Genomic DNA, 13706 nt, shown 5'->3' with positions numbered 1-13706 from the left:
CAGGATTCCTCAGGCTAAAGAACAAGTCGAATAAAACAATCAAAAATACATCCGGAGAACTAACAACACAACTATTATAATAACAGTATTCCTGCCTTATACTCCCGTCGATGGAAAGATTGTTCCTGATGGGTTGCGACAAGGTCAATCAATCTTAAAAACGACAAATGCCAGAAAGTGAGGTAGGGAGTGGTATAACAGCATGGTTGTATTGAAGGATCTATCACCATCTATCCCACCGCGAAAGTTGTGCCTCCAGAACAGGAAAAAAGTCGGCCAGAATTCACGAACAATTTTTTATACCGTAAAAATTTGTGCATTTGGTCCAGAGGATGCTGCTGTTGTCGTCCAAATTGAAAATCACCGTCAATTACGGCACTTGAAGTTGTGTTTTTTAGGGCATAACTCTTTGCCAAAGCTCCCTCTCCCACGAACTTTTGAGGATGTATGGCTTTTGCTGTATAGTTGAGCTTTCATTACCGAGACGGCAGGGATTTACTACCGGTCAAGGCTTATTACCCTAACAGTATTCACCAAAAATTTATTGGAACAGTTTCTTGCTGTTACAACAACAACACTATATTTATTGTTGCCTCTTATCTAAGTAGGCCACAAACTATGAAAGCAGAGAAACTAAATTTTTTTTAATAAATTCACTTGAAAAATTTATTTTTGGCAAAATTGTTTTTTTTTTCTTTCATTTTCACTGTCACATATTTAAAACTTGCATCATGGGTTAATCTATTACCTAACAGTTGCGTAGGCACTTGTATACAAAACCCAAGAATTTACTGTATAGATATTGGCAACTCTGACCAAACGTCAGATTGTCGAACCTATAAACAAAATATTCATCTTATATTTGTTAGGAAAAAATATATTTTATTTGTGTAAGAACTTTATCAACTACTTTCAAAATGGGCAAGCGGCAACACCAAAAAGACAAGATGTAAGTAATCACTTTATTTCCAATGCGCAATTATTTGATGTTTATTTTGTACGTATTGGCAGGTACCTCACGTACACGGAGTGGTCAGAGCTGTATGGCGGCAAGAAAGTTGAGTCTGCGGAAAATGAGCACATAAAATTCAAACGACTTCCTTTTGACCACTGCTGCATTACTATGGTGCCCTTTGACACACCCTACTCTGATGTTGATGGCAATGTTTTCAGCTTGGAGGCGATACACGCATTTATCAAGACATTCAAAGTAAATCCAATTACTGGCAAATCGCAAGACGCAAAAGTTTTAGTAAAACTTAACTTTCACAAAAATGCTGAAGGAGAATACCATTGCCCGGCGCTTTTCAAGCCTTTCACGAAAAATTCACACATCGTTGCGTTGGCCACTACTGGAAATGTGTACTCGTGGGAAGCTATTGATCAGCTGAATATTAAAACAAAGAATTGGAAGGACTTAATTGATGATTCGCCATTTCAACGCAAAGACATAATTACAATTCAGGATCCACATCACTTAGAAAAGTTTGACATTTCACGATTTTATCACATACGTAAAAATCTGCGTGTTCTCTCGGAGGAAGAGCAGTTGGAGCGTAAAGATCCAACAAAACGTATTAAAACTATGAATTTAGAAACTAAAGAAACATTAGCACAGCTGGAGAAGGACTATCAGGCACCAGAGGAAGCACCAAGTACATCCAAACGTATTGCGGATAAGTTCAATGCTGCACACTATTCTACTGGAGCAGTTGCGGCAAGCTTCACTTCGACTGCCATGGAACCCGTTTACAATCACGAAGCGGCTATAATCGAAGACGATCTAGTCAAGTATGAACGTGTGAAAAAGAAAGGCTATGTGCGACTACAAACAAACTGTGGACCACTAAATTTTGAGCTATATTGCGATGCAGTACCTCGAGCATGTGATAACTTTATACGACATTGCAGTGATGGCTATTACAATAATACCAAATTTCATCGCTCAATACGAAATTTTATGGTTAGCAGCCGTAGTAAAACTTTGAAATGAAATGTACATTCAAATATTTCTGTTTTCTATACTCTACTATTCTACCATTACAGATTCAAGGCGGCGACCCCACTGGAACTGGTACCGGTGGTACATCAATTTGGGGTAAGAAGTTTGATGACGAATTCAAACCAAATCTGTCGCATTCAGGTCGCGGTATGCTCTCAATGGCGAATTCCGGTCCAAATACGAATGGATCACAATTGTGAGTAATAATAGTTATTCTGTAAGTTGACGAGACATCTTTGTATCATAATTGTTTTAATGTTTCAGTTTTATAACGTATCGCTCTTGCAAGCATTTAGATGGTAAGCATTCGGTTTTTGGAAAGCTAGTTGGTGGCATGGACACGTTGACACAAATGGAAAAAGTTGAAGTCGACAATAAAGACCGACCCATCGAAGACATAATCATTGAAACGGCACAAGTTTTTGTAGACCCGTTCAAGGAAGCCTTAGAAGAATTAGAAAAAGAGCGTGCCGAACATGTGGCGCAAGAAGCGCAAGCGGCAGCAGAGATCAAAAAACAAAAACGCCTGAAAGAACCGTTGAAGGTATATCGACAGGGAGTTGGCAAGTATTTGAACCTAAAAGAAGCAAAATTATCGAATACATCTGTGAATGGCAAGAGCAGCGAAGCGTCGAAAAATAAACATAAATCAGCAGGTAAAGGAACTTTTGGTGATTTTTCTAGCTGGTAGTCTTAGAATCACATTTGCCTACATAATAAATAATTAAAATTCTTAAAACAATTAAAATTTGCAAAAACGAGGACAATTTTATTTCTACCTAAGATTAACATAATTATTTCGGCTCTGCATTGCTATCACTGTCACCGAGTGCTTCTTGTTCACGCTCCTTCCAATTCTTCTTCATTTCATTTAATTTCTTTTGGCGGCGCTTGCGTTCAGTTGACTTTTTCAACTCAAGTCCCTTTAGTTGTGATGCTACTGCATTTTCACCATTAAAATGTGCATCCAGTTTCTCTAGTAAAAGCTTTCTTGCTTCTACGCGATTTTTGGAGGCCAAACGATGTGTATGACATTTAATGATAATGTTTGTAGGAATATGACGTAAGAATACGCAGTTTGAAGTTTTGTTTACTGATTGTCCACCTGGCCCACTGCCACGCATAAAATTTTCCTCTAAATCGTTCTCATTCAATTTAGGATAGCGAGAATAGTCAATTTTGCTATTTGTTGTCTTCCACCTGTGGGTAGCTGCTAACAGTTTGAAGTTGGTGGACATTGGATTACCATGACCTGCAAATACATTTATTATGCGTTGTAACATAGTTGTTGATTGCTAATGAATTAGAGAATGCGTCCGTTGCGTAAAAGCGTTTCGCCGCGCTATCGGGAAAGTTAAATGTTTATTTAAGTATTATTTTGCAACAGTGGTGTAGTAATTTAATTACCTTAAAATTAAACTCAATTTTGAGTGGATCACTGATATTGCGACCCTCCTTGAATTCACGACGTATACGACCCAAAAAGTAGGTTTTGTCGGTTAGTTGTAACTGATTACCGTAGCGTATGAGATGTTTATAAAGGCGCAGAATTTGTTGTCTAGAAGGCTGAAACATTGCGTGCTGTTATTAGTTTTAGTTAACGGTTTGACGGATTTATAAAATAGCCTTCTCAATGCATGCTCTCGATGATTAAAATCACGACCAATCAGCTGTTGTGGGTACATCAGCTGTTGTAAAGTGGCTGTCAAAGTTTTTGCGATACAATAACTCATTGCTCTCAAACTGTTGCATGGTTTTTGAAGCATTGCTGATTAACAGAAATTCAACAAGTTAAAATATGGCGGAACTTGTGACTTTTATTAAATTCCTTCCTAGCAAACTCCTCGTGAAGGTAGCTGATGTAAGTAATAGAATTATATATCCTGTAGAACACATGTGCATATAAAATATGAGTACAGGAGTGCAATAAAAAACTAGGTAATATCACTAGTGGGCATTTGGTTCTTCTCAGCTGACACCAAGAATAAAAGCCACAAAAGTTCTTGTAGCTATGTTTGTGAGCAAACGACGGAGTAACTGCAAGTGGAGTGGACAGCAGCAATAACATATCTTAAAAAAAGAAATAAACAATGTCATAAATAAGTATGCATGTATGTGTATTATAACATTCAAATGTGCCAATCCACATACATACATACATATATCATTTCAGATGCGACAATATAAAAATTGCATTTCCGTTGTATAAAAATCGAATTCTTTAAAACTTTGGCCGTTTATATTGTAAATCTAATATCGATCAGATTCGCCATATTTTGGTGGATTTTAAACTAATGGATGTAGTATTTGATGCGTTATGTCGTGACACCATCACATATCTTTTAGCCCATTTCAAGCTAGAAGCAATCAGGGTTGTGAGTGCTCACCGTTGACCAAAATATTTTCACACATACATACATATATACATACAATAGGCCCATACATTCTTTGTTAAATGTTTGGTCGTGGCTCTCCTCCAGTTTGCTGTGTGTTTTGATGTTTTCGAAAATGGTGTTATGGGCAGTTCGTTTATAAAAATGATTTGTTCCTGTTTTTAATGGCAAACTTAGGTAAAGACTTGGCAGATAGTTAAGGATTTGCTTGGTTTTGGGAAAATATAAACATTTATTTTTTTTTGAATTTAATGTTAATACTGGACTGGCTGCCAATATATTTCACAGTCGTATTTCTACTTATACCTCATCTTACTATTTTAGGTACACGGCTTGTATATTAGTTTCTTTGTTTACTGTTTAGGGAAAACATGTCCTCCCGGCCTTCTTAAAATACATACATATGTTTATCTTTTGTTCTGTCCTGCATGATTATACTTAGAATTTACTTCATTATTTTTATTTACTATTTGTGAATGAAATCATTCTTAACTACTTTCGACGGCTGAAATAATTTCGCCATGAGTATGTAGCGCATGGCAACCGGGGCCGTAAGTGTTGGTCTACCAGCTGGCCAGTCATATAAACTTTTGGTATAAACGGGTGACATTATCTGACGTGCGTATTACTACTATTGTTAGAAAAGAGCATTGTGGCTCTAAAATCGACTCTATATAAAATTCCCTCAGGAATTTAGAGAATGCTTCCTACTTGAGAGAGAAACCTTAGTCTGGACCTTAAGTTTTTGGAATTCATCGTGCCGTCCGTTATTGGATGATCATCCAGAAGCCTTTTGTATTTTGCCATCACCAATTCAGAGATTATTATCATAAGTATGGTATGATTGGCGGCCGCCGTAACCAAATGGGTTGGTGCGTGACTACCATTCGGCATTCATAGAGAGAACGTAGGTTCGAGTCTCGGTAAAAAACCAACATTAAGAAAAAGTGTTTTCTAATAGCTGTCGCCCCTCGGCAGGCAACGGCAAACCTCCGAGTGTATTTCTGCCATGAAAAAGCTCCTCATAAAAATATCTGCCGTTCGGAGTCGACTTGAAATTGTAGGTCCCTCCATTTGTGGAACAACATCAAGACGCACGCCACAAATAGAAGGAGGAGCTCGGCCAAATACCCAAAAAGGGTGTACGCGCCAATTATATACGTATGAATATGTATATACAGGATTTGATTGAAAAGTAATGAGCCTTATTTTTTTAAGCAGTTTTATTAAACCTTTTGGCTTATACAACTAATATTCCTCAAAATAGGACCCTAGAGCGTCAATACACCGCTGGCAGCGGTCCTTCCACTGCAGGAAACATTTTTTAAACTCATCCGCCGGAATCGCGTTCAATTCGGCTGTCAAAACCTTTGGAACCAATTTGGCACACACTTTGCGCATTTCAAGTTTTCCGGTCACGATTTCCCGCACATTGTAAAAAGTAAATTTAACTCTTCACTGATCTTACGTAGACTAGCACGACGGTCAATGTTCAAAAATTCACGAGCCCGGTTCACATCTTCGTCTGTTTGCGTCGTCGAACGCCACACCGCTCTTCGTCTTCGACGTCCTTCCGGCCTTCCTTGAACGACTTGTGCCACCGTTTTACCTGGGCAATGGACAGAGATTGGTCCCCGTAAGCCTCCTTGAGTAGCCCAATGGTTTCGGTACTCGTTTAGCTTTACGCAAAATTTGGTCGAGTAACGTTGCTTCAACGATCGCTGCATTTTCGCCACTGCAAAATCCTAACACACTTTTAAAACAGCTTGCACGCGCGGAGCGATGTTGACTGCATCGCTGTTACCAGCAAACTGGGACCGGTTTCTAGTGGTAGGGGAAGGTCCAACGATCATTTTCCCGCACCATCCGATTCGGTTGATCGCTTGGCAGACGCTCCGTGTGGGAAGGCTCATTACTTTTCAATCAAACCCTGTATGATGAAATTGAAATTTACGCTTAATATTGAAGTGTGCATATCCTTATTTTGCATATATTTCAACTCGACATTTATTAAATCCCTTGGGTACCATGTTATCCTAAATTGGCTTATTTTGTGTCTCTTGATCTTGTTCCGTAAATGGAGGGATCTACAGTTAGCGAACGGCAGGATAAGGGGCCTTTTCATGGTAGAAAGTCTTTCGAAGGCTTACTATTGTCTGCCAAGAGTCGACAGCTATTAGAAAAAAACGTTTTCTATCATTTGGTGCTTCATGCCCGGAGATTCGAACACGTGCACTTTCGAGTGGTAGTCATGCACCAACTCATTCGGCTACGGCGGCCGCAGTATATATCGTCCCCTTAGTATTAAAATAGCCTATATATTTTTTGATGTTTTGAGAAAATGAATTTCAAACTTTTTGTCGAAAGTAGCTCTCACTCAAATCTCGTTATGTCTGTAAATATTTATTATTTTTTGACTGCCGTTTTGACCCACTTTGTGGAACTAGAATTTGACAAAATTTTGACCACATATAAAATCGACGATGGAGAATCCAAAAATTCAATAAAAAAATAATAGCCTATGAGCACATAGGCTATTGTTATACTGAGCGGACGATATGTTTTTTTACAAGTATAGGGTTTTTCGCAAGGTGCGCTCGTACTTTGGCAAAGCAACAACTGTTTTCGACAGGAAACCCTGTTTAATTTTCACATTCCACCAGGTAATTCCACACGATTCAACAACACGTTGAAATTGCCAAAATGTGTGATTGAAATCAGTGCTCTTTTTGTCAAACATTCAGTGCGCTGACTTTGGGTAAATAGTCACATTCAGTTAATTGACGCATTAACCAGAACTAGTTTCATAGATAAGCAATATTGTCCGATTTGTGCTGGTGAAGCCCCACGGAAGATGCATGAGCAGGGCCGTAGAGAGCATATCCGGGATCGGAGGAAAATTACAAATGCGGCCCTTTCCAATTATGTCTAATTCATATAATTCGAATTACTCTCGAGTCCGGACCCCTTTGAGAATTCCGGGCCCGGGGTAAAAAGTCCCCGATCCTCCTCCCTCTCGTCGGGGCTGTGCATGAGGTATCTCTAAAATCCGCAAAAACCTCTGTTGGGTACGACGGTATTCAATGCAGTTCCATTCTGCGTAAGAAGTCAATGGTTGCCATCCAAAAGTGCTTCACTAGGCCCACCCGAAGCGGCCATTCGTTCGAAATTATACTCCACACACAATGCCATCGAACGCACATGAAAACCATGTTTTAATATCACATCAGCAGTTTGTTTTATTTAATCCAGTGCTTTTAATGGAAAAGCCTTTACAAATATATAGGTATGTACATACATACGACATACAAACGTATGTATATGATTGCATCTGCCACCATCATTGCTGTCTACAATATAAGCAACTACCCATAATAATTTCCTCTGTAAATAAATACCATGAAATTGCTACGCATCCTCAACTTCATTGAACCCGCCGCTTAGAGGAATGCAAATTTAAATTCCTCATTTTTACGTCCACATTGCCACCAGACTCCGTCACCTGTTCAACCAACAGACAACTTAGTATGGTCATTAGGTCAATGCAGACCACAGAGACATCACTTTCCGTTGACTGGATCACAGCTTGTCAGTTTAATTGGACATTCTAGACAGCATTGCAAATGGACTCTACACGAGCAGGTGATCGCAAATGAACAATTTCTGCCTATTCCAGGGGCTAAGTGCTGTGATGGTAAGTTATGTGCACAAAATATGTCTATTTGTATTTACTAGGCTTGTATCTTGAAAATAATCTAGCACATAGAACAAAAAGGAAGTGCAATTCTATTGACAGAAATGTACGCAAAGCCAATCTCGGACACTGATCGGCGACGGAACGATTGTTAATCAGACAAATGTGTGCCTCAGCATTCAATTTCGATGAATGTTGACTCAAGCGACTGTAAATTTGTGGCTGCCAGTCGTTTAGTGCATACAATTTCCTATTCCTAGCGAGGAAGCTGCTTCAGATGGCGAGTGGTCGTTAATTGCCACTTGCTTGACTGCTGTAACTGCTGGAAGTTATCCAGCAATAATCGCGCGCTTAGATGGAGTTTTGAGGAGCTTGAATGAACTCTGATGAATTGCAAGTTGTTCGTTGACAGTCGCCGTTGCTGCTGAACGCTGGCAGCTGCAATCGATAAATGCCTTCAATTATCGCGAATTCATCTTCTAGTGTGGCAAATGGCTTTTGCGGGCATTTTCGCTTAATTGGCCAGCATCAATTGGCATGTTGTGGCAGCATATTCCGCCTCTTGGTTGAGTGGCTGCTTGTCTTGCGGCAATAGTTTGTACTCACAAGCGATTAAAATGTTTCTTGAAAGTTATTGGCCGTTGCAAGTTGGAAATTTACATGTTCCGCGCCGTAAATTGACGGGCGGGCTAACTGACGCACACGCTAATATATGTAATATACATAACTCTTCTGTATGTGAATGCACCACCCACCTGTATGAAAACGTTTCGCCATTATGGAATTTTGTTTCTTTCGCGGGAAAATTGATGCAGTTGGAATTCGATCTGCCCTATTTAGTTTTTTTTGTGGGGCATACAATTAAATGAAACCAAATCCGTTCATTTGACTTCACGACACTAGAATAAAATATCTTCCTCTATATATATAAATCGAGTGCCAATCCTGTATCACAATACGGCTAAATACCTGGGTATAACTCTTGACACCAAACCCAGTGCTCACGTAAAAAAGAAAAGAGAGGAACTTAATATTAAATACAGAAACATGCCTTACCCACTTATAATAAAATACTTCGCTACAATCAAATGTTTTAACCAATTTGGACGAATGGGATCCAACTACGGGATTGCTCAAGCACCAGGAACATGCTTCAAATCCAAAGGTTCCAAAATAAAGTCTTGCGATGCGCTATTAACACACCCTGGTATGTACATACAAGTGACCTACAACACGATCTCGACATAGATTCGAAGAAATGCCGCATTTCACATGAAATAGCTATCTCACCATGTCTACAGCGAAGCCTCAGCCCTCACCGTCCAACACAAAGTTTGAAAGGTTGAAAGGCAAAAAGCCGCACCACCTCAGCCAATAATCAACTCCTGTGCAAGCCTTGTGTAAGCATTATCATACAAAGCAACATATTATACAAAAACCAAAAAAAAGTGTTCGTTAGTCTATTTATTGTTAACTCGTCACATGCATTGTGAAATAAAAAAATAAACAATTCTAGTAAATAACTATAAAGCTAGAACTTAGTATATACTTCAACCTATTTGACCCTGAATATAGACCTTGAAGGTCATTCCATAATTCGGAGTACGCAGTTTTTTTCTATTTGACTAAGCCTGAAAAAAACTTTAACAAAATTTTTTTGTCACACAGTGTCTTATAATGGAAAATATAGAGAATTATGTTACTGTGGATAGAATTCTTTGAAGAACATTTTATTGCCGGAGTTTTTTTATTATCAAATGCTTTTTTCGTATATTTTTAATGGCATTTTAATAATGGCAATAAATACAATAGTTTTTATTTAAACAAAGGTTTTATTCCTTCTAAAAATGTAAGAAAAAAAGAGAAACAAATATTGGCGATTAATAACTAAAATTAAACATAAAGCGACTCGGAATCTATCTAAAATCTATGCTTTCAAGGACTTTTGTCCAGAATTGCTAGTAAAATACTTCAGTCGCCTACAAAGTCGTTTACATTTTTTAAGAACTAATTGTCTCACCCTAATGTACAGGGTGTTCGGTGGCAGAATTCGGTTTTAAAGTTTCTCTCTAACCGCTGAGCATATGATCAGGGAAGGAACCACGGCAGCTTCTGTGGTGAAAGAATTTTTAGAGGTGTGATATTTAGCAGATCGTTATTCAGCTCTCAGCGAACACAGAATTAGCTGACGTCGCTTGGGGTATGTTTACAAAAAAACTGAGAGTGTGTTGGAGATATACGAAAAAAATCAACCAATGAGACTTCGTTGCCGTCTGGACAACGGATGGTGTGTGAATATGTGTGAAATGATTGTGCAAATTTCGGCTGGTGATAAGATTGGTTAGTGATATATGAAAAAAATCAGCACAGTCTTCGGTTATGTTGCTTCGTTGCCATCTGAACAACGATTATTTGGACGAGTGTGTGAATATATGTGAAATGATCGTGCAGAATTCAGCTGCCCCCAAATGACGTGGCAGGCAAAGTTCCCCTTATAATTTTCTTTTTTACCGTAGTTAAAGATCAAGCCCGCTGAACGGGTGGACAACGTGCGTTCGCAACCGAAGCTTATTTTAAGGCCAATAATTGGGGTGCAACTGCTTGTGGTATATTTTGTTCACGTTACAATATTCAACGTTCACGTGATGTCCCAGGTGGATATTTGATTTGTTCATGGGACTTCCAAAAACTCCTAAACATGAAATATTAAAGAATGATATTAGACATTACCCTTAAAAATTCATATCGTGCAAGTGTTTAAGCCTAACGATTACAATTTGTGTAAAATTTTTTGCGCGACAATGTTGGATCGATTTCGTATGGTAAAAACTATCCATGGACTTTTTTCTGTGGGGTACCTCGAAAGTAAAATCTATGATGGCATCCCGCCATCATTTCTCCAATGTGAGTGGCACGAGTACGGAGGCCATATTCCAACTACAACTAGCAATTGCAGCACTCAGTCAAAATTAAGTCCATTGCACTGCACTCGGATTCCCTTTTAATTTTCTTTAAATCTACCCGATCTCCGAAGAAATCTAAGTAGATCTTGTGGTGCCAAGGACCTCAAACCTGATTCGAGAGAAGGCGGGGCAGACGCACAGGAAGTGATCCTGCATCTTATCCTCCTCTTCACAAGCTGGGCAGAGTACACTGTCTGAGATGCCTGTCTTTTCCATGTGCTTCGCCCACAGAAAGTGGCCCATTCCCTTATACGACTGCTTTAATTTTTTGAGGGATATGGCTCCGCAATCACAATCTTCCACGAGATCATAGTTCTGATCTTCTTTCCCATCGCGTAGCGCCGTCTTGTTGAAAATAAACGTTGTACAGATCAATACCATCCAATTCCGGCCACAAAAAATCGTTAATCATCCCTCGATAGTACAATCCATTCACCGTAACTGTTGCTTCTTCTTCATTTTCGAAAAAGTAAGGTCCAATGGCTCCGCCGGACCACAAACCGCCCTAAATAGTCATACGTTGAGAACAGAGAGGCTTTTCAACAATAACTCCTGGATTTTCTGAGCCCCGGATCTGACAATTTTGCTTGTTGACGAAGCCACAGAGGTGAAAATGAGCCTCATCACTCAAGGTGATTTTTCGATGGGATTCCGGAACATTTTCATGCATTTCAACGACCCAATCAGCGAAGACGCGGCTCGAGTTCTTATGTTAACTGGACTTTATAAGCCTTAAGACCCAAATCTTTATGCAAAATACGGTGTAATTACGTTTGTGGAATGCTTAATTCCAAAGAACGACGAGACATGGTAAGCCTGGGTTTTCTTCAACACTTTCTGCTACAACAGCAATATTCTCCGCTGTTCTTGAGCGACGTGCACTGGTTTTATTCTTCGCATCATTAACTTGTCCCAACAGCTCGAATTTGTTCACCAATTTCTGTATTGCGGTCCGACAAGGTGCTTCACGATGATCCAAAAATGTTCCAGTTTTACGAACCGTCTCTGTCAAATTTTCACCATTTTTATAGTGAAATTTAACAATTTCAATGCGTTGTTTAAGCGTGTGCCGTTCCATTTTTATTAATAGCGTAGTTTCTACTTGTCAAATATCAAAAATGACAGCTTCTAAAGTGGCATCTACCGAAATAGCGGGCTATTCAAAATAACACCTGCTATTGGAAACCTCTTTATTATGAACTCCTTAAACCATCACTGGCGATCGTTATCGACTAAAGCTAATGCGTTTGAATCGAGCTCTTAAAGAAAAGCGGCCGGAATGGGACGGTAGACATGACAAACTGAGTTTGCTGCCACACAACGCCAGGCCATACGTTGTTAAATCGATCCAGAAATATTTAGAGGAACTGAATTGGAAAATTTTGCTCCACCCGCCGTAGTCTTCAGACATTGCACCTTCGGACTACCATCTGTTCCGATAAATGCAGTCAGCTCTTCATTTCTTAGGAGAGCATCGCAAACTGTCGCAATGAATGGATCAAGTCAATGATCTCGAATTTTTCGTCAGAAGAATCCGTATGCTGTCTGCAAGAGTAAATTTATTGCTTCCAATGGCACATACTTAACATACATAATATCATGCATTAAATGTAATTGCTTAAATAACTCGTAACTTTGGCTAAGATAGGACGGAAACTTATTCCCATACCAAATAAATAATTTATTTTCGGTTCTATTTTTGATGCAATATGCTGACTTCCACAGCTATTTTTAATCCCAATCAAAATGTTTCTTTTCACACATGGTTATTTTTATAAAAAATGGAGTACTGTATTTTTCCTTGAAAACTGTTTTTCTTATAAACTTAATCATGAGCAATAAAAGAAAATAAAAATTATTGAAGAAATATCGTTCTGATATAGTTCTTGCCTTATGACTGTCTTAATATCAGTTGTCATTTCGTAGTTTGACATTTCAATTTCGACTTTTCAGCGCCATGTGTATGCGCGAATTCATCGATCCGCCTTACTTTATAAAATTTTGAAAATGAAACGTTAAAACAGCAAAGTGTTTTCCCATGGGCAGCCGCTCCTAAGTACTGGAATGACGCGGGGTTTTTCTCATACAAGGGTAGCCAACCTAGTAAACTGGCTCTGCCTAGTACGTTGGACCTCACCCCTCACCTATCGTTCCTGGAGCAGATCCCTGCGGAAGGCTGCTCTTAAGGGGTTTCGTTGGTTCAAAAAATCGATTTATTTTTTTAGCTTATTAATTTCTACAACATCTCAGGAATATTATCCTAAATTTTCAAGTCGATCCGAATAATAAATTCGGAGATACAGGCTTTGGAATGTGTGCGCTCCAAGCCACTTTTATTGTTACTCAAAATTTTAAACGCGTTTTTCTCGGAACCGTGTTTTCAAAGTCGGTTGTCAAATGTTCTCTAAAACTGCTCAACCGATCTTGATGAAATTGTACACAGGTGTTCGAAATACAATTTACTCGTGCTTGAACGAAGGATTTTTTTTTTTTTTTCAATTACAACTATTTAAAAAAAACAAAATGTCAAGCAAATTTGACCGAAATTTTAATTTTTTTGGAAAAATGTCTGTCAAAATTCCAATTTTTATTATTTTTTCTTTCCTTCGTTCAAGCACGAGTTTATGGTCTTAACTAAAACCCTTATTTTTGTA

General features: G+C 38.8%; 3 protein-coding genes across 3 annotated transcripts; 1 reads left to right on the top strand and 2 right to left on the bottom strand.

The window, feature by feature from the left end:
- Positions 1-609: 609 nt before the first annotated feature.
- On the top strand, positions 610-2756 carry LOC128867399 (RING-type E3 ubiquitin-protein ligase PPIL2). Its single transcript, XM_054108575.1, has 4 exons — positions 610-949; positions 1012-1963; positions 2047-2198; positions 2267-2756. The coding sequence occupies exons 1-4, from the start codon at positions 918-920 to the stop codon at positions 2691-2693; spliced, it is 1563 nt and encodes a 520-aa protein (XP_053964550.1). The 5' UTR covers positions 610-917; the 3' UTR covers positions 2694-2756.
- On the bottom strand, positions 2745-3285 carry LOC128867400 (mitochondrial translation release factor in rescue). The gene has a single exon (XM_054108577.1). The coding sequence runs from the start codon at positions 3283-3285 to the stop codon at positions 2797-2799; it is 489 nt and encodes a 162-aa protein (XP_053964552.1). The 3' UTR covers positions 2745-2796.
- On the bottom strand, positions 3255-3657 carry LOC128867401 (MIEF1 upstream open reading frame protein). The gene is made up of 2 exons (XM_054108578.1): positions 3410-3657; positions 3255-3344 (listed from the first exon to the last, which is right to left on the bottom strand). Exons 1-2 carry the CDS (start codon positions 3575-3577, stop codon positions 3306-3308), a joined length of 207 nt encoding a protein of 68 aa, XP_053964553.1. The 5' UTR covers positions 3578-3657; the 3' UTR covers positions 3255-3305.
- Positions 3658-13706: the final 10049 nt, after the last annotated feature.

The sequence above is a fragment of the Anastrepha ludens genome, chromosome 6 (assembly GCF_028408465.1).
Source record: "Anastrepha ludens isolate Willacy chromosome 6, idAnaLude1.1, whole genome shotgun sequence".
Lineage (NCBI taxonomy): Eukaryota > Metazoa > Arthropoda > Insecta > Diptera > Tephritidae > Anastrepha > Anastrepha ludens.
Note: the sequence above shows the minus strand (reverse complement) of the source record. Positions and strands in the feature narration are given on the sequence as shown.